The sequence below is a fragment of the Lethenteron reissneri genome, chromosome 42, assembly GCF_015708825.2.
Source record: "Lethenteron reissneri isolate LAM-NWPU_2019-01 chromosome 42, ASM1570882v1, whole genome shotgun sequence".
NCBI classification, from domain to species: domain Eukaryota; kingdom Metazoa; phylum Chordata; class Hyperoartia; order Petromyzontiformes; family Petromyzontidae; genus Lethenteron; species Lethenteron reissneri.
Genome location: NC_083820.1, coordinates 7209237 through 7228235, shown reverse-complemented (window position 1 = coordinate 7228235; position 18999 = coordinate 7209237). Strand labels below are relative to the sequence as shown.

Sequence of the window (18999 nt, the reverse complement as noted above, 5' to 3'; positions counted from 1 at the left end):
GCAAAGACAAAGATCCCCTGTATAGCTTGGACAGACTGTTGGGACAAGTGCTTCTAGCGAGCACCTATGAAGACCGGGAGAGTACACGAGGGGGGTGGATGGCCAGTATTTGTCTCCGCGGGAGCGATAGATTGCCCATTCCCGTTGAGTTATTGACGTTCTCCACAACGCCCCTTCGTTCGTGGAGTCAGAATTCCGAAACGCCACCCCCCCCCCCCAATCACTCGAAGCCGCAGCTAGGTGCAATCCTACCGCCACCTACTGACAGACCTCGCAAATATTACGGCGATGAATCTTCCACTCGACGATTCCCTCCCCTCTACGAATCATCCCCCCATCGCCTGGCAAATCTCCCCTCGGGTCACGAGAGTGGCAAACCAACACCAACAACAAAAGGACAGAATTGGCAGGAGGAGCGACGCCCGTCGTGGGAGATGGAGCGGTGAAATCACCCTTCCGCTCACGTTTTCACATTCCGCTGGGGGGAAAAAAACGTAGATCCGCTCGTTCTGCCGTTCACGAGATGTGCTGCTGCTGCTGCTGATCTACTCAATTTAAAGCTTTCGTGACTGCAGGGATTCATCTTCTTGGTTCTTTCGGTAAAGTCACGTAGAAGGGAAATAATAAAATAATAAAAATTAACATAATAAATAATGAGAATTATTTAAAAATAAAACATAATAAAATAATGATAATTATTTTATTATGTTTTATTATTATTTTATTATTTCCCTTCTACGTGACTTTACCGAAAGAACCAAGAAGATGATCTACTCATTGTGAAGATTACAAAGACCGGTGACTCTGTGTTCGATGGGAGACACGAGAGAGTTTTTTTTTTACTCCGCGATTGTGGAATGCCCTTCACTCGGTACATTCGGGAATCTCAGTCGGTTACACTTTTTAGTCTTTTTAAATCGCGTCTTAATGTGTGGCTGATGTTAACGTCGTAGAGCAACAGCTGTGATTTTACATTTAGGTGGTTGAGCCACGTGTATGTTGGAACTTCCTTTGCACCGTACGTAGCCAACCGCGCTCATCGGAGGTGCGGGCGGGAGGGGAGGCACAAGAGACTAAACACACACAAAATAAGTTCTAAATAAAATGAGTTTTAAATCTGGATGTAAACGTCTTAAAACCCACCTGGTGTTACAGCAGGCTTCCTCCCTAACTTCAGCAGCTTCTTGCTGACCTTTAACACGTAGGTGTTCAAGCCCGATGTTCACGTAATGACGATGACGACGACGATGATGATGCAAATATAGTCGATTCGGGGAAAACAAGTTATGCTGGCTGGCTGGCTGAACATCACGTCGCGAGAGACGGAGGCACGGTCACATCCGATGGTTAAACAACAATGAACATAATTCAGTCGAGACTTCTGCTCTTGGAAGGCTGTGGATTTATTTGCCACTAAGAAATACAGCCAGGCCCACCCATATACGACATATATCTTTTTCTCTGCCCGTTATACGTTTTGAATATATTGTAATGTCACTCTTTTAGCAGCCTACGGCGTTAAAACTGTCACCTCTCGGTAGACTGTGGGTCGCGCGTCACCCCACCGCACCGATAAATAAAGCCGCGTGCAGCGTCGATGGGCTCCGAGCTCGCTCGAGCTTTAGCGTCGTCCGCACGGACGACTTACACGACGGGCCCGATCGAGGTTGAGCCGAATGACCACGACGACGACGACGATCATCATGATGATGATAACGAGGTTCGCGACACTGGCAGTTGGCAGTGGGCGCACACGCAACGAAATCTCGTTCGTCGATAACCACTTGCACCGGGCCGGTCGTTCATTGCAGGGATAATTATTTATTTTAGATGTGAATTTCATCTCTCTGGCCCTCTCCTCTCTCTCTCTCTGCTAGGACGAAGGGCAATTGCCCGAGACGTGCCCTCCTAGAGCGCGGTGAGCTAAGAGGAGCAGAACCCATCGCGCGAACTCCGCTCATCCTCGCAGCGGCGGCTTCTGTCTGGGCAGTCGAACACAGACGCGCTTCTGCGGCCGTCTGGAACGCTCTTCCTTCCGACATTAGGGAGCCGCTGGAGCAATGCACTTTTAAATCATCTCGATTGAAAACGAATTTCTTTAGAACTGCTTTTTTGTGTTTAGCACGGTTGGCTACGCACGGTGCTAAACAAGTTCAACACGTGGGGTAAAAGGCCTTCATTATCCTCGAGCTCACACCGTGGCTTGTCTGCTGAGCAGTCTACAGCTCAAGCTGATCATGGTGGCTGATGGGCATCACTTCTGCTAGCACCAGGACAACAGGGCCTTTTAACTCGCATCGTAGGCCTCCTCATACCACACCCTACGCCATATCCATTTCCGTCTTTAGGGCGCAGTGTTATCGCGAACGCCTAGGGTCAAGGTTAACCCGCGGTTTTAGTTTTTTTGTTAGTTAATTAAACTTCGCGAAGCCAGGCTAAGTTAACGGTAACTTTACACTCGTTACTACCCGTCACGGTCAGACGGAAGGCTGCTTTCACACCCTCGCCACTTATAGTTATATATATATATATTTGTTTTGTGTGAACACGACTCCCACTGCCAAACGCTTCGCGATCGGACCCCGAGCGCGAATTCTGGCGACCGCACGCGTGCCCACGTGACCAACGAACCTGCACAGCTGGAACCTGCCGGCAAGGTCGCTAGGCGAGATGTTGACAACCTCGCCTGGTGTACGGGACGCCGTGGGTTCGATCACGACCCTGACGCCTGCTGCTGCTGTATATTTGGAGTTGGTGGTGCCTCTCTCTCTCCCCGTGGCCGCGTAGGATTTTTCTCCGGGCCTCTCTGGCTTTTTCCCTCCACATTTAGAATCAACGTCACGCGTTTAGAGCATTTGTCTGCTTTAAATGTCCACTTGGTGATAAGCCGCTTCGTTCGTTGAGCTCTCATTTGTGATGGCCAGGTCGCTTCTGAAAAAGAGCTACGATAAGATAAAAGATTTTTTTAAAGTGTTTAGTTTTTTTTTAATCTCGAGCCGCGGCAACGGCAAAACGATCGCCGCCGCTGTCCCACGCCACCGCGGTTTTCCGCCACCGCCGAAATAAACGCGGAATTATCTGCGCAAGATATATCAACTATAGTCGTAATTACAAATCATCATTGTTGTTATGTATGTGGTTTTTAATCCAGGAAAGCCACGCCGAGCAAACAAGGATTCTCTTTTTCAGGAGCATCCTGTCATCATTATTATTCTTTTTAACATGTGCTCGGCCATATTGACGATGAGTGTTTGTAAAAGTGGGAAGAAACCGGAGTCGCCGGGAGAAAATCCACGCGTGCGGAGGAGGTAACACTTTCTCCCGCACACAGATTGAAACAGATGGCGATTGGTCCACTTGCCGTACCGCCTTTCCCCCTCCTCGTTGCCCTACGGAACGGAGTTTCGCGGCATCTGTGCTATCCATCAACCCTCTCTTAGAGGCGAACGTGAGCCACCCCCAGGAGATGCGTGAAGCTGCTCCGACCGCTTCACAAAACGTTCAGCGATCGATCGTCATTCCCTTGACGATGAACGGGAACTACAATGGCAAGTTGTGACCGTGCGCGACCCTTTGTGACGCTTGCGAGCGTTGCGTAATCATCATCGGGGGGGGAGGGTGCGTTTAAATGTGCGGAGCGCTCCAGACTGCTCCAGAGCGCTTTTCTATTGAACGACTTGTGAGCAGCCCAGGGGCGCATGGTCGGAACAGAAGCTGACGGTCCCAAGAGGAGCAGATTAGGCTGAGTCGTTATTGTGTGGGTGGGCGTGTCAAAATCAAGCCAATCGGAGGCGCCGTACCTTCCCGGGACATCTTGACTATTTTTAAGTTTCCTTCACGGAAACTTGTTGAAGTATCCGTGAAGTTTCTAATTTGTGGGACTGGCCGACCCAGCTTTTTTCTGCGAGATGCGACCCGAAATTAGTGGGGGGGGGGCGTGGTGGGGGCGGTGGGAACTCTGGCAGCTAGCAGTGCACGAACTTGCGTGTCCGAGAATGGCGCTGGAAGGCGACTCTACAGAACTACTTACAAAATCTCTTCGCTAGCTTTCTTCAACCACGCCCATAGGCGGCGCACTCAAGCATCTGCCCAATGCGAAGCGATGTTAAAAAAAGATAAATCTCTCGAGCCGATCGATGAGAGCTGCTCGATTCTCCCAACCCGGAACACGTTTGAGATCGATAACCCACATCTAGCACAACCCAAATCTAACGCGAAAGGCTTTGCTCTGCCATCGCCGGCCTGGCTGAGGAGCGTGGACGAGGGCGGTTTAACTTGCGGGTGGCCGGAAAAAAAACCAGACTCGGAAACCGGAATCTCACCGGCTCCGTCTGACACAGCTGGTACGAAGCGCGCTGATCCGGCTCACCCCAACTAGCCCCGATGCACACACGTGTAACGCCTCCGCGGCCTCGAGAGTCACAATTCACATCCGGGCTCTCATCCACCGTCGAATCCCCTTCCCCCCCCAATTTTAAGCGACTACGTGAACTGCGACCCGAGCCGCGACTCCCTCTTAACGTGCCAAGCGGGCGCCGGCTCTATCTGCGCCCGCTCGCCACCGGCTGCGACGAGCGACTGAATGACTGAAAGGAAGAGGAGGAGGAGGTGACGGCGCTCCGCACAGTGACGCCACCGGTCACCAGGCCGGCCCTGGCTCCCTGCCCGGCCGCCTCCAGCAAGTGCAGGCCGGTGGTCGGGTCGCGCACGGCCCGCGCCAGCGCCTCCGCATAGGTGACGCGCGCCCGCGTCTTGGGGCAGAGGAGCACGCGCGCGTGGGCGCCGGCGTCGCGCAGCCTCCGCGCCGCCGCGTCGTCCAGCTCGCCACTCGCCAGCGCCTCCGTCACGCTCGCCCGCCCGCCGGCTCCGGGCCGCACCAGCCCGCCCGTCAGGTACTGCGCCTCGAGCAGTCGCTGCGCCACCTCGGGGAAGAGCCAGCCGCGGCGCATGGCGAGTGCCGTCGAGACGAGCCGCCCCGTGCCGGGCTCCTCGAAGCCGGCGAACGCCTTCTCGGCCAGCGACAGCTTCTCCGCCGTGAACTTCTCGACGAGGCCGAGCGCCGCGGCCCGCGCGACCGAGTGCCGCTCCCCCGTGGCCGGGTCCAGGACGCCGCCCGTGCAGGCCTGCGCCTCGAGCAGCGCGAGCGCCGTGGCGCCGTCGAGTAACCGGCGCCGTGCGGCCTCGCCGACGGAGATCACCTCGCCGGTGTTCCCGTCGAGGACGCCGGCGATCGGCGCCGTCTCCTCCGTGGGGTCGCTCCACGCCGGGTCGGCGCCGGCGGCGTCGTTGTTGTCGAGGGCCGGCGACAGTGGCTGGTTGGGCGACGCGGCGCCTTCGCCAGCGGCGAGCCCGCTGGTGCTGAGCCGGTCCCCCAGCTCGAAGATGGACATTTCGCCCGAGCGATAGCGCCGGAGGACGGCGTCGTCGATGACGCCGGCGGCCAGGGCGTCGTCCAGGCAGAAGCGCCGGCCCTGAGCGCTTGTCCACCAGCGTGGAGGAGGTGGCGCCCCCGTCGTCGTCCGCCGTCACGTTGATCTCCTCCCACTCGCACTCCTGCTTGGAGAACTTGAGGTACATGGCCCGGTCGATGACTCCGCGCGAGAACGCCTCGTACACCGTCACGCGCTTGCCCGTGTCCGGGTCGACGACCAGCACGCGGCGCTGGCGCACGCTCGATGTCGACGACATCTTGCGCTGGTGAGGCGCCCTTCTCTCGCGCAACGCGAGCAGCGCGAGGCCCGTGCGCGCGTCCGGTGAGCAGCGCGCCAGCAGCGCGGCGTAGGTCAGGTTCTCCTCCGTGTTGGGGTCGAAGAAGCCCTTGGTGACCTGCAGCGGGTCGAGCAGCACGGCGTTGGTCTTCTCGTCGATGAGGCCTCGCTCGTAGGCCGCCTCCAGGGGCAGCCGGTGGCTCGCCTGTGGGTCGATGACGCCGCCGGTGGCGATCTGCGCCTCCAGGAGTCGCACGCCATGGTCGCGCACCACCAGGTTCCTCTTCATCGCCTGGAAGAGCGAGATGTGCTGGTCGGTGTACGGGTCCAGGTAGCCGGTGACGGCCCGCTCGGCCGATAGCAGTTTGTCGTGGAACTCGTCGCCGACGAGGCCGGCGGCGACCGCCTCATCCACGGTGAGCTTGGCGTTGAGCACAGGGTCCACGACGAAGCCCGTGGCCGCCTGCGCCTCCAGCAGCTCGAGGGCCGTGCCGGGCCGGACCAGGCCGCGGCGCATCGCCGCGTACACCGAGAGCGTCTCGCCCGTCGACTCCAAGAAGATGCCGGCCACGCAGCCCTGTGCCCGTCAGGTATGAGCTGATGGAGTTGCTCACCTGGTGGAGGGGAGGAGGGGGGAGAGGGGGGGGGGGGAAGAGGGTGGTTGTGAACCTGCATTGAAGGAGTTTGTGCCGGGTGATCGAGGTTTACGACGGCGGGGCGCGGTGCCAGCGGGCCGAAGGGGAGTTAGGTGGGGGACGGGGACGTGCAACGTCCAGCCAATGAGATTGTGTGCAAGAGTCAGATGGATTGTTACGTCACGTGACTAAAGCCACCCCCACCACGTCCCCCCCCACCCCAAACACACGCTCGCAAGCATCACGTGCTCTGCTCGGATTCATCCCGAGCCCAACGTCCTGCTATAGGTGTCCTGCCATTCCTTCCCCTTGGATGTCATAGTGACCATGTCATAGCACGTTTGCCAGCTTTGCCTTGTAGCCCGACACTTCGACTATCGTTCACGAGCTCTCACTCTCTCTCTCTCACCTCTCTCTCCCTCACTCTTTCTCTCTCTCGCTCTCTCTCTCTCTCTCGCCATCTCTCTCTCGCCGGCTCCAGGTAAAGATTCGCAGGTGCCATCACTGCGCCATACCTCCTCGACGCTGCGTGACCCATCCAGCAGCTGGCTGGCCGTCTTGCCGTCGATGATGCCGCTCTTGGCGAGCTCGTCAAGCGACAGCTCCCGTCGCAGGCCGCTGAACTTGAGCTCCCTCCCTGCGTCGCCATGTCGCCCGCGCCCCTCTGCCGCCTCCGCCATCAACGCCGCCAGCTCCTCCTAGGGTGATCCTGCCGGCCTTGAACTCCTCCATGAGCCGCCGCTTGGTCTCCTCGTCCACTGCTTCGCTCTCGAAGACCTCCTTGAGCGACATCGCCCTGCCGCCCACCGACAGCGGCGTGGCCTTGAGCAGGTCGGACAGCTCCTGTCTCGACCTTGACGTAGCGAGTCTCGCTGGTCGTGAGCGTCGACTCGGAGATGAGAGGCGCCGCCGCGTTGCACAGCGCCTGCTCCGCGCTCATTCCTCTCCACCTCCTCGATCTTGCTGATGACCATGTCCTGCGCAATCTTGCCGCCCCTCTTGCGCAATGGCAGCACGCGCAGGCCCGTGTCCGGGTCGGCGACGCAGCGCTCCACGAGCCGCCGGTACGGCAGCCGCTCCTCCGTGCCGGGGTCCGAGAAGCCGCCCGAACCGGCATCGCCGCTTGCATCCGACAGCAGCCCGACCGTCTCCTCGTCGACGAGGCCTCGCTCAGTAGGCCGCCTCCACGGGCAGCCGGTGGCCCGCCCACGGGTCGACGATGCCGCCCGTGGCCAGCTGGGCCTCGAGCAGACGCAGGGCCTGCTCGCGCGGGATCAGCCCCCGCTGCATCACCAGGAAGAGCGACGCCTTGGCCTCGGTGGCCGGGTCCACGTATCCCGTGACGGCCCGTTCGGCCTCAAGCAGCTGCTGCTCGAACTCCCGGCCGACCAGGCCGTGGCTCACGGCCTCCTCCACGGTGAAGCTGCCTGCCGTCGGCCGGGTCGACGAGGAGACCCGTCGCGGCCTGGGCCTCGAGCAGCTCCAGGGCGGCGGCAGGCTTGAGCAGGCCGCGGTGGAAGGCCTCGTACGGGGACACCTTCTGGCCCGTGGCCTCCACGAGCAGTCCGACGACGCTGCGGCGCCCGTCCAGGTAGCAGTTCGAAGGCGCCAGAGACGTCCTCGACGGAGAGGGAGCCACGGACGAGCTGCAGCGATGTGTCGGGGTCCACGGCGCCGGCGCGTTCTAGCTGCCACAGCGTCACGGCGCCGCCGCGCAGGCCCTGGAATGAGATCTCCTCCTTGCGGCGGCGGTCGGGGTCGTCCGCGTCGCCGTTGGCCAGCGAGACGCTCGCAGAGTCCTGCGCAGAAACAATGCGCGGCCGTGTGGGGACGGTGGCGGTGGTGACAACGTTGATGGTTGTGGTGGCGGTGGTGGTTGACGGTGGTGGTTATGATGGTTGGCATCAGTGGTGACGGTGGCGATGATGATGATGGTGGTGACGATGGTTTTTATGATGGTGGCGATGACAACAATTATGAGGATGAAGATAATTTGATTACAACACTATGATTGTGAGAATTTTGATGGTGCTTACAATGATGGTGGTGATGGTGGTGACGATGATGATGTTGGTGGTGTTGAGGATGGTGATGGTGGTGGTGGCGATGATGGCAGTGACAATCGTGGTAAAGGTGTTGGTGACAATAGTGGCGATGGTGCTGATGGCGGTGGTGATGGCGGTGATGATGTCGGTGGAGATGGCGGTGGTGATGGTGGTGATGATGGCGGTGGTAATGGCGGTGATGATGGCGGTGGTGATGGTGGTGATGATGGCAGTGGTGATGGCGGTGATGATGGCAGTGGTGATTGCGGTGGTGATGGTGGTGATAATGGCGGTGGTGGTGATGCTTCACACCTTCTCGCAGGTCTCCAGGTGAAGCAGGTGGCTCTCCAGGGCCTCCAGGTTGGAACGAGCTCGGCCCATCAGCTCGGCGTAGCCCGAGTTCAACTCCTGCACCTGTTGATGGCAACATGACGAGTCGGTGTGATGCTGGTCGGTTCGTCTCGAGTTTTTTTCTCTCTGCGCAGGGCCCAGAGGCCCCCAACTTCAAGCGGCCAGCAACAAACAGCACCAGTTTCAAAGTTGTAATAAATATAGAGTGGAATACGTTTATCGAATCGCACGTTATTGTTATTTTTATGATTATAAAGGCTCGGGGAAAAGAGACGACGATGATGATGATGATGGAATGATGGAATTCCCAAGTGGAGCAGTGCGAGGGAAGAAGCAGAAAGAGGAGTGAGGTGACCTGCAGTGTGGTGAGTGGGTGGGTGAGTGGATGGTGATTCAGTGGGTGAGTGAGTGGATGTGAGTGAGTGGGCGTGTGTGTGGGTACGTGGGTGTGTGAGCGAGTGTGAGTGTGTATGTTGTGGGGAGCAGTTCACGCGCTGCACAACGAACCCGGTGCTTCCCGCTTGCAGCCAACACCAGTGACGATTATCTGAACCGGTCCAGGGCCTCCTCCCCTAGGTCAATGTGTAACTAGTGGCGGTGTGTAAACATCGCCTCTCGAGGGACAAAGCCGGCCGGGCGTGGTGTTGGCCACCCACTCCCTCGTGTTTGCCGTGGCTACCTTCAGAGTTGCTTGCTAATAGGACTTGCCCCAACAGTCTGTTATGGCTATACGAGGGATCTTTGTCTTTGTATTTTGTTGTTGTGACCTGCAGTGTGGTGGTGGTATTGGTGGTGGTTGAACACCGTGTGGTGGATGAGATATTACGATGGTGAGGGTGGTGATAATGATAGTGATGATGATGACGGTGTTGGCGGGAGGAGTACTTCATCCAGCAGCGGATAGGGAAAGGACCCCACGTCTATTGAGGTATTCCCCACTGATGCACCATGACGGCACGTGTTCAACTGGGCGCCACGGTGGCGAGATGTCGACTACCTCGCCCGGTATACAGGAGGTCGCGGGATCGATCCCGAGCCTGGCGACTATATATCTGGAGTTGGCGTGTCTCTCTCTCCCCGTGGTCACATAGATTTTTCTCTAGGTCTTCCGGTTTTCCCCTCCACATTTAGAATCAACATCACTCGTTTGGAGTATTTGGTTGCTATCAATTCCCGCGTGATGATAAGCCCCTTGGTTGAGTCTATCATCTGCGGCCGGGTCTCTTCCGACAAATGAGCTATGTAGCTCGGTGGGCCTCACCTCTCTCAAATAACAACCAAAATGTTCAGCGCTTGTAGTTTAACTGCGTCACCTCTGCCGTGAGGACGTCGCCCGACGAAGCCATGTCCTGCCCCTTGGCTGGAGCACCAACGCGGACCTCGACCGCAGTCCGGTAGCTCTTCACCGCGATGTCGTAGGCCTGCCAGCATGGCCACACGCACACACGCACACGCACGCAAGCACACACACACGCACACACACACGCACACACACGCACGCAAGCACACACACACGCACGCAAACACACACACGCACACGCAAACACACGCACACACACAAGCACACACGCACGCGCACACACACACGCACACACACACACGCACGCAAGCACACACACGCACACACACACGCCCGATATTGTGCAACGTCATGCGCGTGCCCACCAGACAAGGCAGTCGCCGCGTCTCGAGGGCCCGTTTTCCCGGACGGTGCCGCTGCACCGAGACGTTTCGCCAAATGCCTAGTCTCCGCTCTCCCATCATCACACTGCTACTCCCTGCCCCCGCCACTCAGCTATGATCAGGCCTACCACTACCCCAACCCCTGTCACTACCCCAACCCCTGTCACTACCCCAACCCCTACCACTACCCCAACCCCTGTCACTACCCCAACCCCTACCACTACCCCAGCCCCTACCACTACCCCAGCCCCTGTCACTACCCCAACCCCTGTCACTACCCCAACCCCTGTCACTGCCCCAACCCCTGTCACTGCCCCAGCCCCTGTCACTGCCCCAACCCCTGTCACTGCCCCAACCCCTGTCACTGCCCCAACCCCTGTCACTACCCCAACCCCTGTCACTACCCCAACCCCTGTCACTACCCCAACCCCTGTCACTACCCCAACCCCTGTCACTACCCCAACCCCTACCACTACCCCAACCCCTACCACTACCCTAACCCCTACCACTACCCCTATTACTACCACTACCCCAACCCCTATCACTACCCCAACCCCTATCACTACCCCTATTACTACCACTACCACAACCCCTATCACTACCACTACCCCCAACCCCTGTCACTACCCCAACCCCTACCACTACCCCAACCCCTATCACTACCCCTATTACTACAACTACCCCTATTACTACTACTACCCCAACCCCTATCACTACACCAATACCTATCACTACCCCAACCCATATTACTATCAATACCCCTATCGCTATTTTATCACTACCCCTATCACGACCGCAACCCTTATAACTACCCCTTTAACGACCCCTACCACTGCACCTATCACTACCCTACCCCCCTCAATACCCCTATCACTACGGGCAACCTGAGTTCTGTGCCCTTCCATGGCGAACATCAGTGGCGAGCAATCTCTGAAGCGACCACGCACCCCTCTGCCCCCACCGGTACCCCCACCCTCCATACCGACCAACTTATCGGCCAGACATTGCCTGCCTACCTTCATGTGAGCGGCGCACTGCTTGGCCCGCTCCCCGCATTCGCTCAGCTTGTGCTCGTTCTCCTCCAGCTCCACCAGCAGCGTCTGTGACGACAGCACCACGTGACGACAGCCCCACGTGACGTCAACAACGACGACGACAAACAAAACAAAAACATTCGTTAGTGTGCGCCCCCCCCCCCCCCCCGCGTGCGGCACAGAGGCGACTCGGCACACGGCCGGCACGGCTGCTCTGCCAAGGATGTCGAATGCCCCCGGCGATCGTGCCGACGTTGGCGTGGGGTTCGGAGCCATCGGCCCGGAACTCTGACGTCGCGGGTTATTCTCGAGTTTGCCAAAAAATTTGGAAGTGCGACGCCGGCATGCTCTTGCGGCCCGCGAAAGCTGCCCGAGAGTCGGCGAACCGGGGGCCATCGGCTCGCTCACAGCGAAGACTGTCCCCTCCTTCCGTCCCGCGTGCCCAAAACCAAGCGGAGCGGGCGCCTCACCTTCTGCACGTGCAGCGTGCTCACCGCCCCCTCCCGCGTTGCGTCGCGATCCTCGCCACGGAGATCCAGCGCGTCCTGCCGGGCGCCGGCGTCGGCCAGGAATGCACGGAGCCAGTCGCGGCCGTCCCAGTAGGCGCGCAGGCCGCCCTCGAGCGCCAACGCGTCGCCCAGCCTGCTCGCGGAGCCAACCGAGGCGCAACGGTGGCGAGATGTTAACTACCTCGCCTGGTATACAGGAGGTCGTGGGTTCCATCACAACCCTGTCGCCTGCTGTATATTTGCGTGTCTTTCTCCCCCTCCCCGTTGTCGCGTGGAATTTTTATCCTCTCTACATTCTTAGAATCGACGTTCGCGCGTTCCTGTGGCCGACATAAAACGTCCACGTGATGAGCCACTTAGTCGAGCTGTCACTTCGCCGAGAGTGACGCGCAAACTCCAAACGCGCAGCAGGCGCCAGGGTTCGGGATCGAACCCGCGCACCTCCCGCGTGCAACAAAAACCGGCGTGACCTTTCCGCTATGAGCGGGCGAGCCCAGCGGACGGCGGTGCAGCGCGACGCTCACCGTGCCGCCAGCCGCTGCGTGGCGTCGGCCCAGCGCCCCAGCAGTCCGTCCACGGCGTCGCGGCAAGCCCGCGCCGCCGGCTCCCCGGCGCCGGTCCCCGCCAGCGTCCCCAGCAGCCGCTCGCTCGCCGCCTCCGACTCGGACAGCGAGGAGCGGAGCGACTGAAACGCCGCGCCGCCACGCGCGGCGTCGCGCTGCAGGTCCTGGAAGGGGGAGGCCCGCGGAGGGCGGTGGGGGCGAGATGGGGAGGGGGGCACGCGGCCGTAGGAGGCCACGGAGAGAGGTGGCCACGTTCAACAAAGCGGCCAGTGCCCGTCAACTCCGTGCGAGCCGAAGTGACCTGCAGCTCGAATGAGCGCGGAATCGATGCTCGTCTCACATTTGCAGTCCTGCAGCGCCTGTGGTGGGAATTCAGCATCGCTATGGCAGGCGAGGTTGGGGGGGGGGGGGAAGGGGAGTTTGGGGGGGGTGCTGTTGACTTCCCCCACAAAGTGGAAGTTGTTTTATCGCCCCCCCCCCCCCCATGATAGGCTGAATGATAGGCTGAATCACTGAATTAACCGATTGTGGGCAGTTTCGGCAAAACGGCCAAGCCGCCCGGCCGCATCACAGCGATTAGGTCTTGGCATTCACCTCGCTGGCAGTAATCTCCACCAACGATGATGCCGCAGTAATATCTTTCGCGTTGGAAGCGGTGGGAAAGTCTCCTCGATGTCACCGTGTAGACAGACCGGGCCACCTAAAGTCATCCGAAATGTCCCTTTTTTTGCCAGTACCAAGACGATTTAAAAAATTACAATAGGCTTTACCCCCTTTTCTGGCGATGAAACAGGTGTGTCGAGATGTGCACAACACCAAATACATACCTGTTGCAAAGCAGCAAGTCCGCATATTGTTACTACACTTCGTAAGCCCGAAGCAGGGTGCTTACTGCGAACACTCAGCTGGAACCGCTCCGACATCCACCGCCGCAAATTTTGCCTGCGGTCAAATTCGCGACGTTCGAAGCGCCGCGCTGATGGACCGATGCGATTGGCCGGCGAGCAGGCCATAAAAGGAGGCCGAGGCTCGGGAGGGAAGGCCTTCACCGATCAGCAGATTGACCCCACGGTGCCCGCAGTGGGTCTGGCCGCGCGTTTTTTTCCGCTCACCGCGAGACGCGACCGCAGCTCCTCCAGGGCCACGGCCTCGCACGGCGCGAAGCCTCCCTCGCCCTAGCCTGCCCTCGAGGCTCGAGGTGGCCTCCTCGGCGTTCTCAAGGTTCTTCAGCAACACCTCCAGGGACCGCAGCCTGCGTGACAGCGCCATTGTTGTTAAGCGCGCGCGGCGGGCGGCGGCAAGGGGGCGGGTCGCAGAAAATGTGGAGAACTTTGTGCGCTGGGACAGCCGTTGGCGTGCGGATGCCGTCCGTTCTACTGTGGAGCAAAGCCGGGGAGATTTCTCAGTCGGCAAGAATAGGTCTATTATCAATACCGTGCAGTGGGCAGCAGTAAAGTTCAACACAGCAACAATACCGGTACCACATCTCGATGCAATTAATTCCTGCTGCCACCCAAGCAGAGGTCACGCCAAGAATAGGGCTGCCACCTGTCCAGGTTGGACCCAGTACAGTCCAGGTGGAAGGCATTGATCTGTATAGTGGTCCGGCACCAGGTATTGTTGCTGTGTTGGACTTTGCCGCAGTTTACTGGCATAGTTTTGTGCCAGACCTGGTTGCTGAGGACTCTGTCCGGGTCTGGCGGTCAATTGTTTGGTGGGGCGGTATTGACGACGCGTCGTCACAAGAGGGGGCACCAGGATGGCACCTTCCCCCATGGCAAGATTCCGTATGGTGGTGGTGGCGGTCCGTGTGGTTTGGGGAGCGGAGGAGCAGTGGTTAGCGCATTGCGGTACTACGAACCCTGCGACCCGAGTTCGATTCCCCGCTCACGGCCCAACACCACTGACAATTATCTGAACTGTTCCTGGGCAGACTCAGCCTCAAATGAGTACCTGGTGCGGTGTGTAAACGTCGCCACTGGGGAGACAAATGCTGCCGGGCATGGTGCTGGCCACCCACCCTCTCGTGTACCGTGCCGGCCTTCGTAGGTGCTCTCTAACAGCACTTGCCCCAGCAGTCTGTTAAATGCTATACGGAGAATCTTTGTCTCTGTTAGGTTACATGCGATTATGAAATTCGAAAAAAATGCCTCTGCTTGTCATTTTGGGCTGCCAACTTCCTGATCGAGGGGGCCCAGTTTACCATGGGCAGGGGTCAGTAACCCACGGCTCAGATCCACATGCAGCTCTTTAAGGACCGCTTCGTGACATTGTTTACTAAGTACTACCGTCTCGTATCCACGTGCATTGCAGGTCTTTAAATATTTATGGATTTATTTTTTCTTAATTACCAAATTAGAAAGAAGAAAAACGGCTCTTCTCGTTAGTTTGGGCTGCCGACCCCCTGGGTTTCCACGGCGGTTCAGGAGGCACTCCGGGTAATGACCGCGAACGCGAACCCGGGGGTTTCCGGTGCCGGTGGTGCAGCGGCGTGTAGGCACCTGCTGCCGTAGAGCGACGAGGCGTGCAGCAGCAGCTGGTGCTCCCGCTGCACGCGGCCGAGCTCCGTGCCGAGCGCGGCGTCCGCGCGGCGCCCCGGCGACTGCGGCAGGAGAAGCTGCCGCCGCCGTCGCCGCCGCCTCGATGGCCACGGCCACGCCAGGCAGCTCCTCCCCGACTGCTCGCCAGCTCCTCCTCTGTCACCTAGGCCCACGAGTACAGCATGGCGGAGGTGCCGGTTGTTTGCACGCGTGTGTGTGTGTGTGTGGGGAGCGGTCCTGAGACCTCGCCTAGGTTGACTCACGTCCATGTGTCTGCGTTTGTTGTGTGTCCATGCGTCCCCGTGTCTGTGTGCCCACGTGTTCACGTGTTTCCGCTGTATCCACGTGTCTCCATGTGTTCACGTGTCCACGCGTCTGCGTTTGTATGTGTCCATCTGTCCGTGTGTCCGTATGTACCCGTGTCCAGTGTGTCGTGTCCACGCGTCTGGATTTGTGTGTGTCCATGTGTCCTATCTGTCCGTGTGTCCGCATGTCCCCGTGTCCGTGTGTCGTGTCCGTGTGTCATGTCCTATGCGTCTCTGTGTCCATGCGTCCGCGTGTCCTGCGGGAGCGGCACCTTGTGCTCCGCGAGTCGCGCTCGGAGGTGGTCGGGGAGTCGGGGCGGCCCGTCGACCGCCGCCTCCACCCCTCGCTCCATCGTCTCGCGGCATCGCTCCAGCCGCGCCGAGATCTCGCGCAGCAACGAGGCGGCCCGCTCGCTCTCCCGGGCCGCTGCGGCCGCGGCGGCGGCTGCGGCGGCGGCCGCAGAAGCGGCTGCGGGTGCAGGCGAACACCGTGCGCGTGAGAGTGTGCACGAGCGGAGCGCGAGCAAACTAAAACTAAACCAAGGTGTTTTTATTTTTGTTTTAACGGGTCTGGTCCACTGAGCTGTATCGCTCTTTTTTCCCGAAGCGACCTGACCACGAATGATAGAGCAACCAAGTGGCTTATCATGTGGAATTTTACAGCAGCCAAATACTCTTGAACGCACGTTGATTCTAAAAGTGGGGAAAAAGTGGAGGACCTGGAGAAAAATCCACTGTATACCAGGTGAGGGAGTAAATATCTCGCCATCGTGGTGATGGGGAGCGGTGGCGCAGCAGTTAGCGCTCTTTGCTATGAACACGGCGGTTCACGTGCGATTCCCTCTCACAGTGCACCGGTGCTGGGCCTCCCATAGGTCGATTCAAACGAGTACCCTGGTGTGGTGTGCAAACATTGGCACTGGGGAGACAAAAACGGTCGGGTGTGGTGCTGGCTGGCCACCCACGCTCTCATGTGCTGTGCCGGCCTTCATAGGTGCTTGCTAACAGCACTTGCCCCAACAGCCTGTTAAGGCTATACAGGAGATCTTTGTCTTTTATACGCATACATGTACACGTGTGTGTGTGCCTGCGTGTGCGTGCACATGTTCATGCGCGTTGACGTGTACACGTGTGTGAATGTGTTCCAGTGTGTCCGTGTACACGGGGAGCGGTAGTGGAGCGGGTTACCGCTACGCTGCGATAGGAACACAGCGACCCGGGTTCGATTCCCGCTCACGGCCAACACCAGCGACGAATAATCTGAACCGGTCCTGGGTCTCCCCTAGGTCAACTCAGCCTCAAATGAGTACCTGCTGGCGGTGTGTAAAACATCGCCACTGGGGAGACAAAGGCGGCCGGTCGTGGTTGCTGGCCACCCACCCCCTCGTGTGCCGTTGCGGCCTTCATAGGTGCTGCTCGCGAACAGCGCTTGCCCCTACAGTCTGTTCAAGGCTACACGGGGGATCTTTGTCTTGTGTACTTGTGGTTGTTGATTATGGTTCATTGTTGACTTTGTCTCGCGCGCTCGTGCCTCACCGGCTCGCCGCCGCTCCTGTATAGCTGCACGGTACCGCGCCGCTGCCGCCTCGGCCTCGCCGGCGGCGGAATCGCGCCAGCCCAGGGCGCTGCCGTGGCTCTGCGCGGCGTCGAAGCTCGCCAGCAGCTGCCCCAGCGTCTCCACCGCCGAGCTCAGCTCCTCCTCCTGCAGCGCCAGCAGCTGCACGGGCCGGGGGAGACGGACAACGGTCGTCCACCGACAGCCAGACACTGCTCGTCGTCGCCGTCTCACCCGCCACGCCGTGTCCAATCACCACCACCACCACGCCGTGTTTAACCATCACCACCACACCATGTCCAACCAACATCACAACTACCACCACCACACCCTGTCCAACCACCACCACCACCACACCGTGTCCAACCACCACCACAACCACCACCACACCATGTCCAACCACCACCACCACACCCTGTCCAACCACCACCACCACCACACCGTGTCCAACCACCACCACAACCACCACCACACCATGTCCAACCACCACCACCACACCTGTGTCCAACCACCACCACCACAACGTGTCCAACTACCACCACAACCACCACACCGTGTCCAATCACGACCACCACCACACCGTGTCCAACCACCACCACACTGTGTCCAACCACCACCACCACACCATTGATTCGTCCACGCATGTTGAGGACCCTGCCTACCAAACTGACCATCACTACCATGTATGGCCACTGCACTTGGTAGAATCCAACGTAGAGCAGTCCGGTTTATTGATGATCCAGCACTAACCGATGGTCCGTCGCCTCCTAATCACTCTTCTATCACTACTAGCGTTGCTCCTCGGTGAACGTCGCCCATCTATTCCTCCGCCCATGTTGAGCACTCGGTCTACCAGACCGGAATGTTTCGTCCCGTCCCATTCTGCTTTTGTCCGTCGCACAGCTCTGCTTTGGAATTCCCTCCCATCGTCTCATTCCCAAAGCTCTTACGATGCATAAAATAATAACACCGCTCGATTCAAGCAGCGCGTCCACTCGAATCCCTCAACCAAACAATTTCCGGTTTTGCCGCGAGACTGGGCCAAATCGGTGTTGAACGACTCTTCCCAAGGTTGGAGCGCTGGTGGCGTAGGATCGTGGATCTCGCGGCCATGCCCTCGACAACAAAACCAGCGATGGTCAACCCAGACGAGTCGGTGGGCCACGTGAGTGGCCCTCCTTCAACCCGGTGGGCCCGCAAGCTCGACATTGTGCTTGTGCACTCATCATGGTCCCACGCGTCATCCTAGATGCACTTGGACCAAGCTACCACGAGGGCCTGCATGGGATGCAGGTTTGCCCACCAGTGTTGTAAGCAAACATGTGAACGTGCGGACCGGGGGTAGGTGGCACGTGACTAGCGGCCACGACCGTGGTGTGAGAGCTATACTGGGTGTGGTGGGCTGGAGCAGGGAAATGTTTTTTGGGATTAAATTATACCACCTCCACCGCCCCCCCCCCCCCCCCCGTGAGATTAATGATCCTCAAGAAGTAGAAAACTTGAAAAAAGTGAAAAACCTCTTCGTCCGTGACGCCCCGGGTCTCCTCCACCACCTCCAGCAGGCTCCGCCAGGTGAGTAGGCTCTGCACGGTGGATCCGCGCTCGATCGACACGGCATTGAGCAGCTCCAGAAGCCTAAGGGCACCACACAGATGCACAGGAGAAGCCTGTCCCGTTAGGCCGTTTCAAATCTACCAGGCCAAGCGCAGTTAGCAAGAGGATTTGGTGGTGGTGATGGTTGTAGTGGTGGTAGTGGTAGTTGTAGTGGTAGTAGTGGTAGTGGTTGTATTAATAATGGTGGTAGTAGTGGTGATTGTAGTGGTAGTGGTGGTAGTGGTAGTGGTTGTAGTGATTGTGGTGGTAGTGGTAGTGGTTGTAGTGATTGTGGTGGTAGTGGTAGTAGTGGTGGTAGTAGTGGTTGGAGGGTTGCTACCTGTCCTGCTTTTTTTCCAGGATCGTCCTCTTATTGAGGATGTTGCCACTGTACTGGGAATTCCGGACTTCTTCCCAGGACGTAAAAGTTACCAATAACAACATACACATAGTTCTACCCTCTTCCATTCTTGCTCCC

The 18999-nt window shown here is 58.6% G+C and overlaps 3 protein-coding genes across 4 annotated transcripts in view; all 3 read right to left on the bottom strand.

Moving 5' to 3' along the window:
* Positions 1 to 1385: 1385 nt before the first annotated feature.
* On the bottom strand, positions 1386 to 7633 carry LOC133352921 (plectin-like). The gene is given in 6 exon segments (XM_061568926.1): positions 1386 to 5471; positions 5473 to 6285; positions 6287 to 6322; positions 6859 to 7041; positions 7294 to 7491; positions 7526 to 7633. Coding segments are annotated over 6 exon segments (2268 nt in total). The 3' UTR covers positions 1386 to 4541.
* Positions 7575 to 13541, bottom strand: LOC133352920 (uncharacterized). Its single transcript, XM_061568925.1, has 7 exons — positions 13428 to 13541; positions 12490 to 12692; positions 11927 to 12098; positions 11439 to 11522; positions 10053 to 10160; positions 8701 to 8802; positions 7575 to 8142 (listed from the first exon to the last, which is right to left on the bottom strand). Exons 1-7 carry the CDS (start codon positions 13539 to 13541, stop codon positions 7744 to 7746), a joined length of 1182 nt encoding a protein of 393 aa, XP_061424909.1. The 3' UTR covers positions 7575 to 7743.
* The window catches only part of LOC133352834 (plectin-like), a 61059-nt gene continuing 54580 nt past the window's right edge, over positions 12521 to 18999 (bottom strand). For both annotated transcript variants that reach the window (XM_061568763.1, XM_061568764.1), the window contains exons 21-26: positions 18446 to 18563; positions 16910 to 17090; positions 15646 to 15842; positions 15030 to 15231; positions 13641 to 13780; positions 12521 to 12692 (exon numbers count right to left, since the gene is read on the bottom strand). In XM_061568763.1, the coding sequence (XP_061424747.1) occupies positions 13755 to 13780; positions 15030 to 15231; positions 15646 to 15842; positions 16910 to 17090; positions 18446 to 18563 (724 nt within the window). In that variant the 3' untranslated portion in view covers positions 12521 to 12692; positions 13641 to 13754. The remainder of the gene's footprint in view (positions 12693 to 13640; positions 13781 to 15029; positions 15232 to 15645; positions 15843 to 16909; positions 17091 to 18445; positions 18564 to 18999) is intronic.

Excerpts from the sequence above, each read along its gene's own strand:
- LOC133352920 (XM_061568925.1), bottom strand. The coding sequence starts at position 13,541 with ATGGCCTGCTCGCCGGCCAATCGCATCGGTCCATCAGCGCGGCGCTTC. Across the intron at positions 10,161-11,438 it reads AGTGCGCCGCTCACATGAAG|GCCTACGACATCGCGGTGAA; the intron begins GTAGGCAGGCAA and ends CCATGCTGGCAG. Across the intron at positions 8,803-10,052 it reads GCGACGTCCTCACGGCAGAG|GTGCAGGAGTTGAACTCGGG; the intron begins GTGACGCAGTTA and ends TGCCATCAACAG.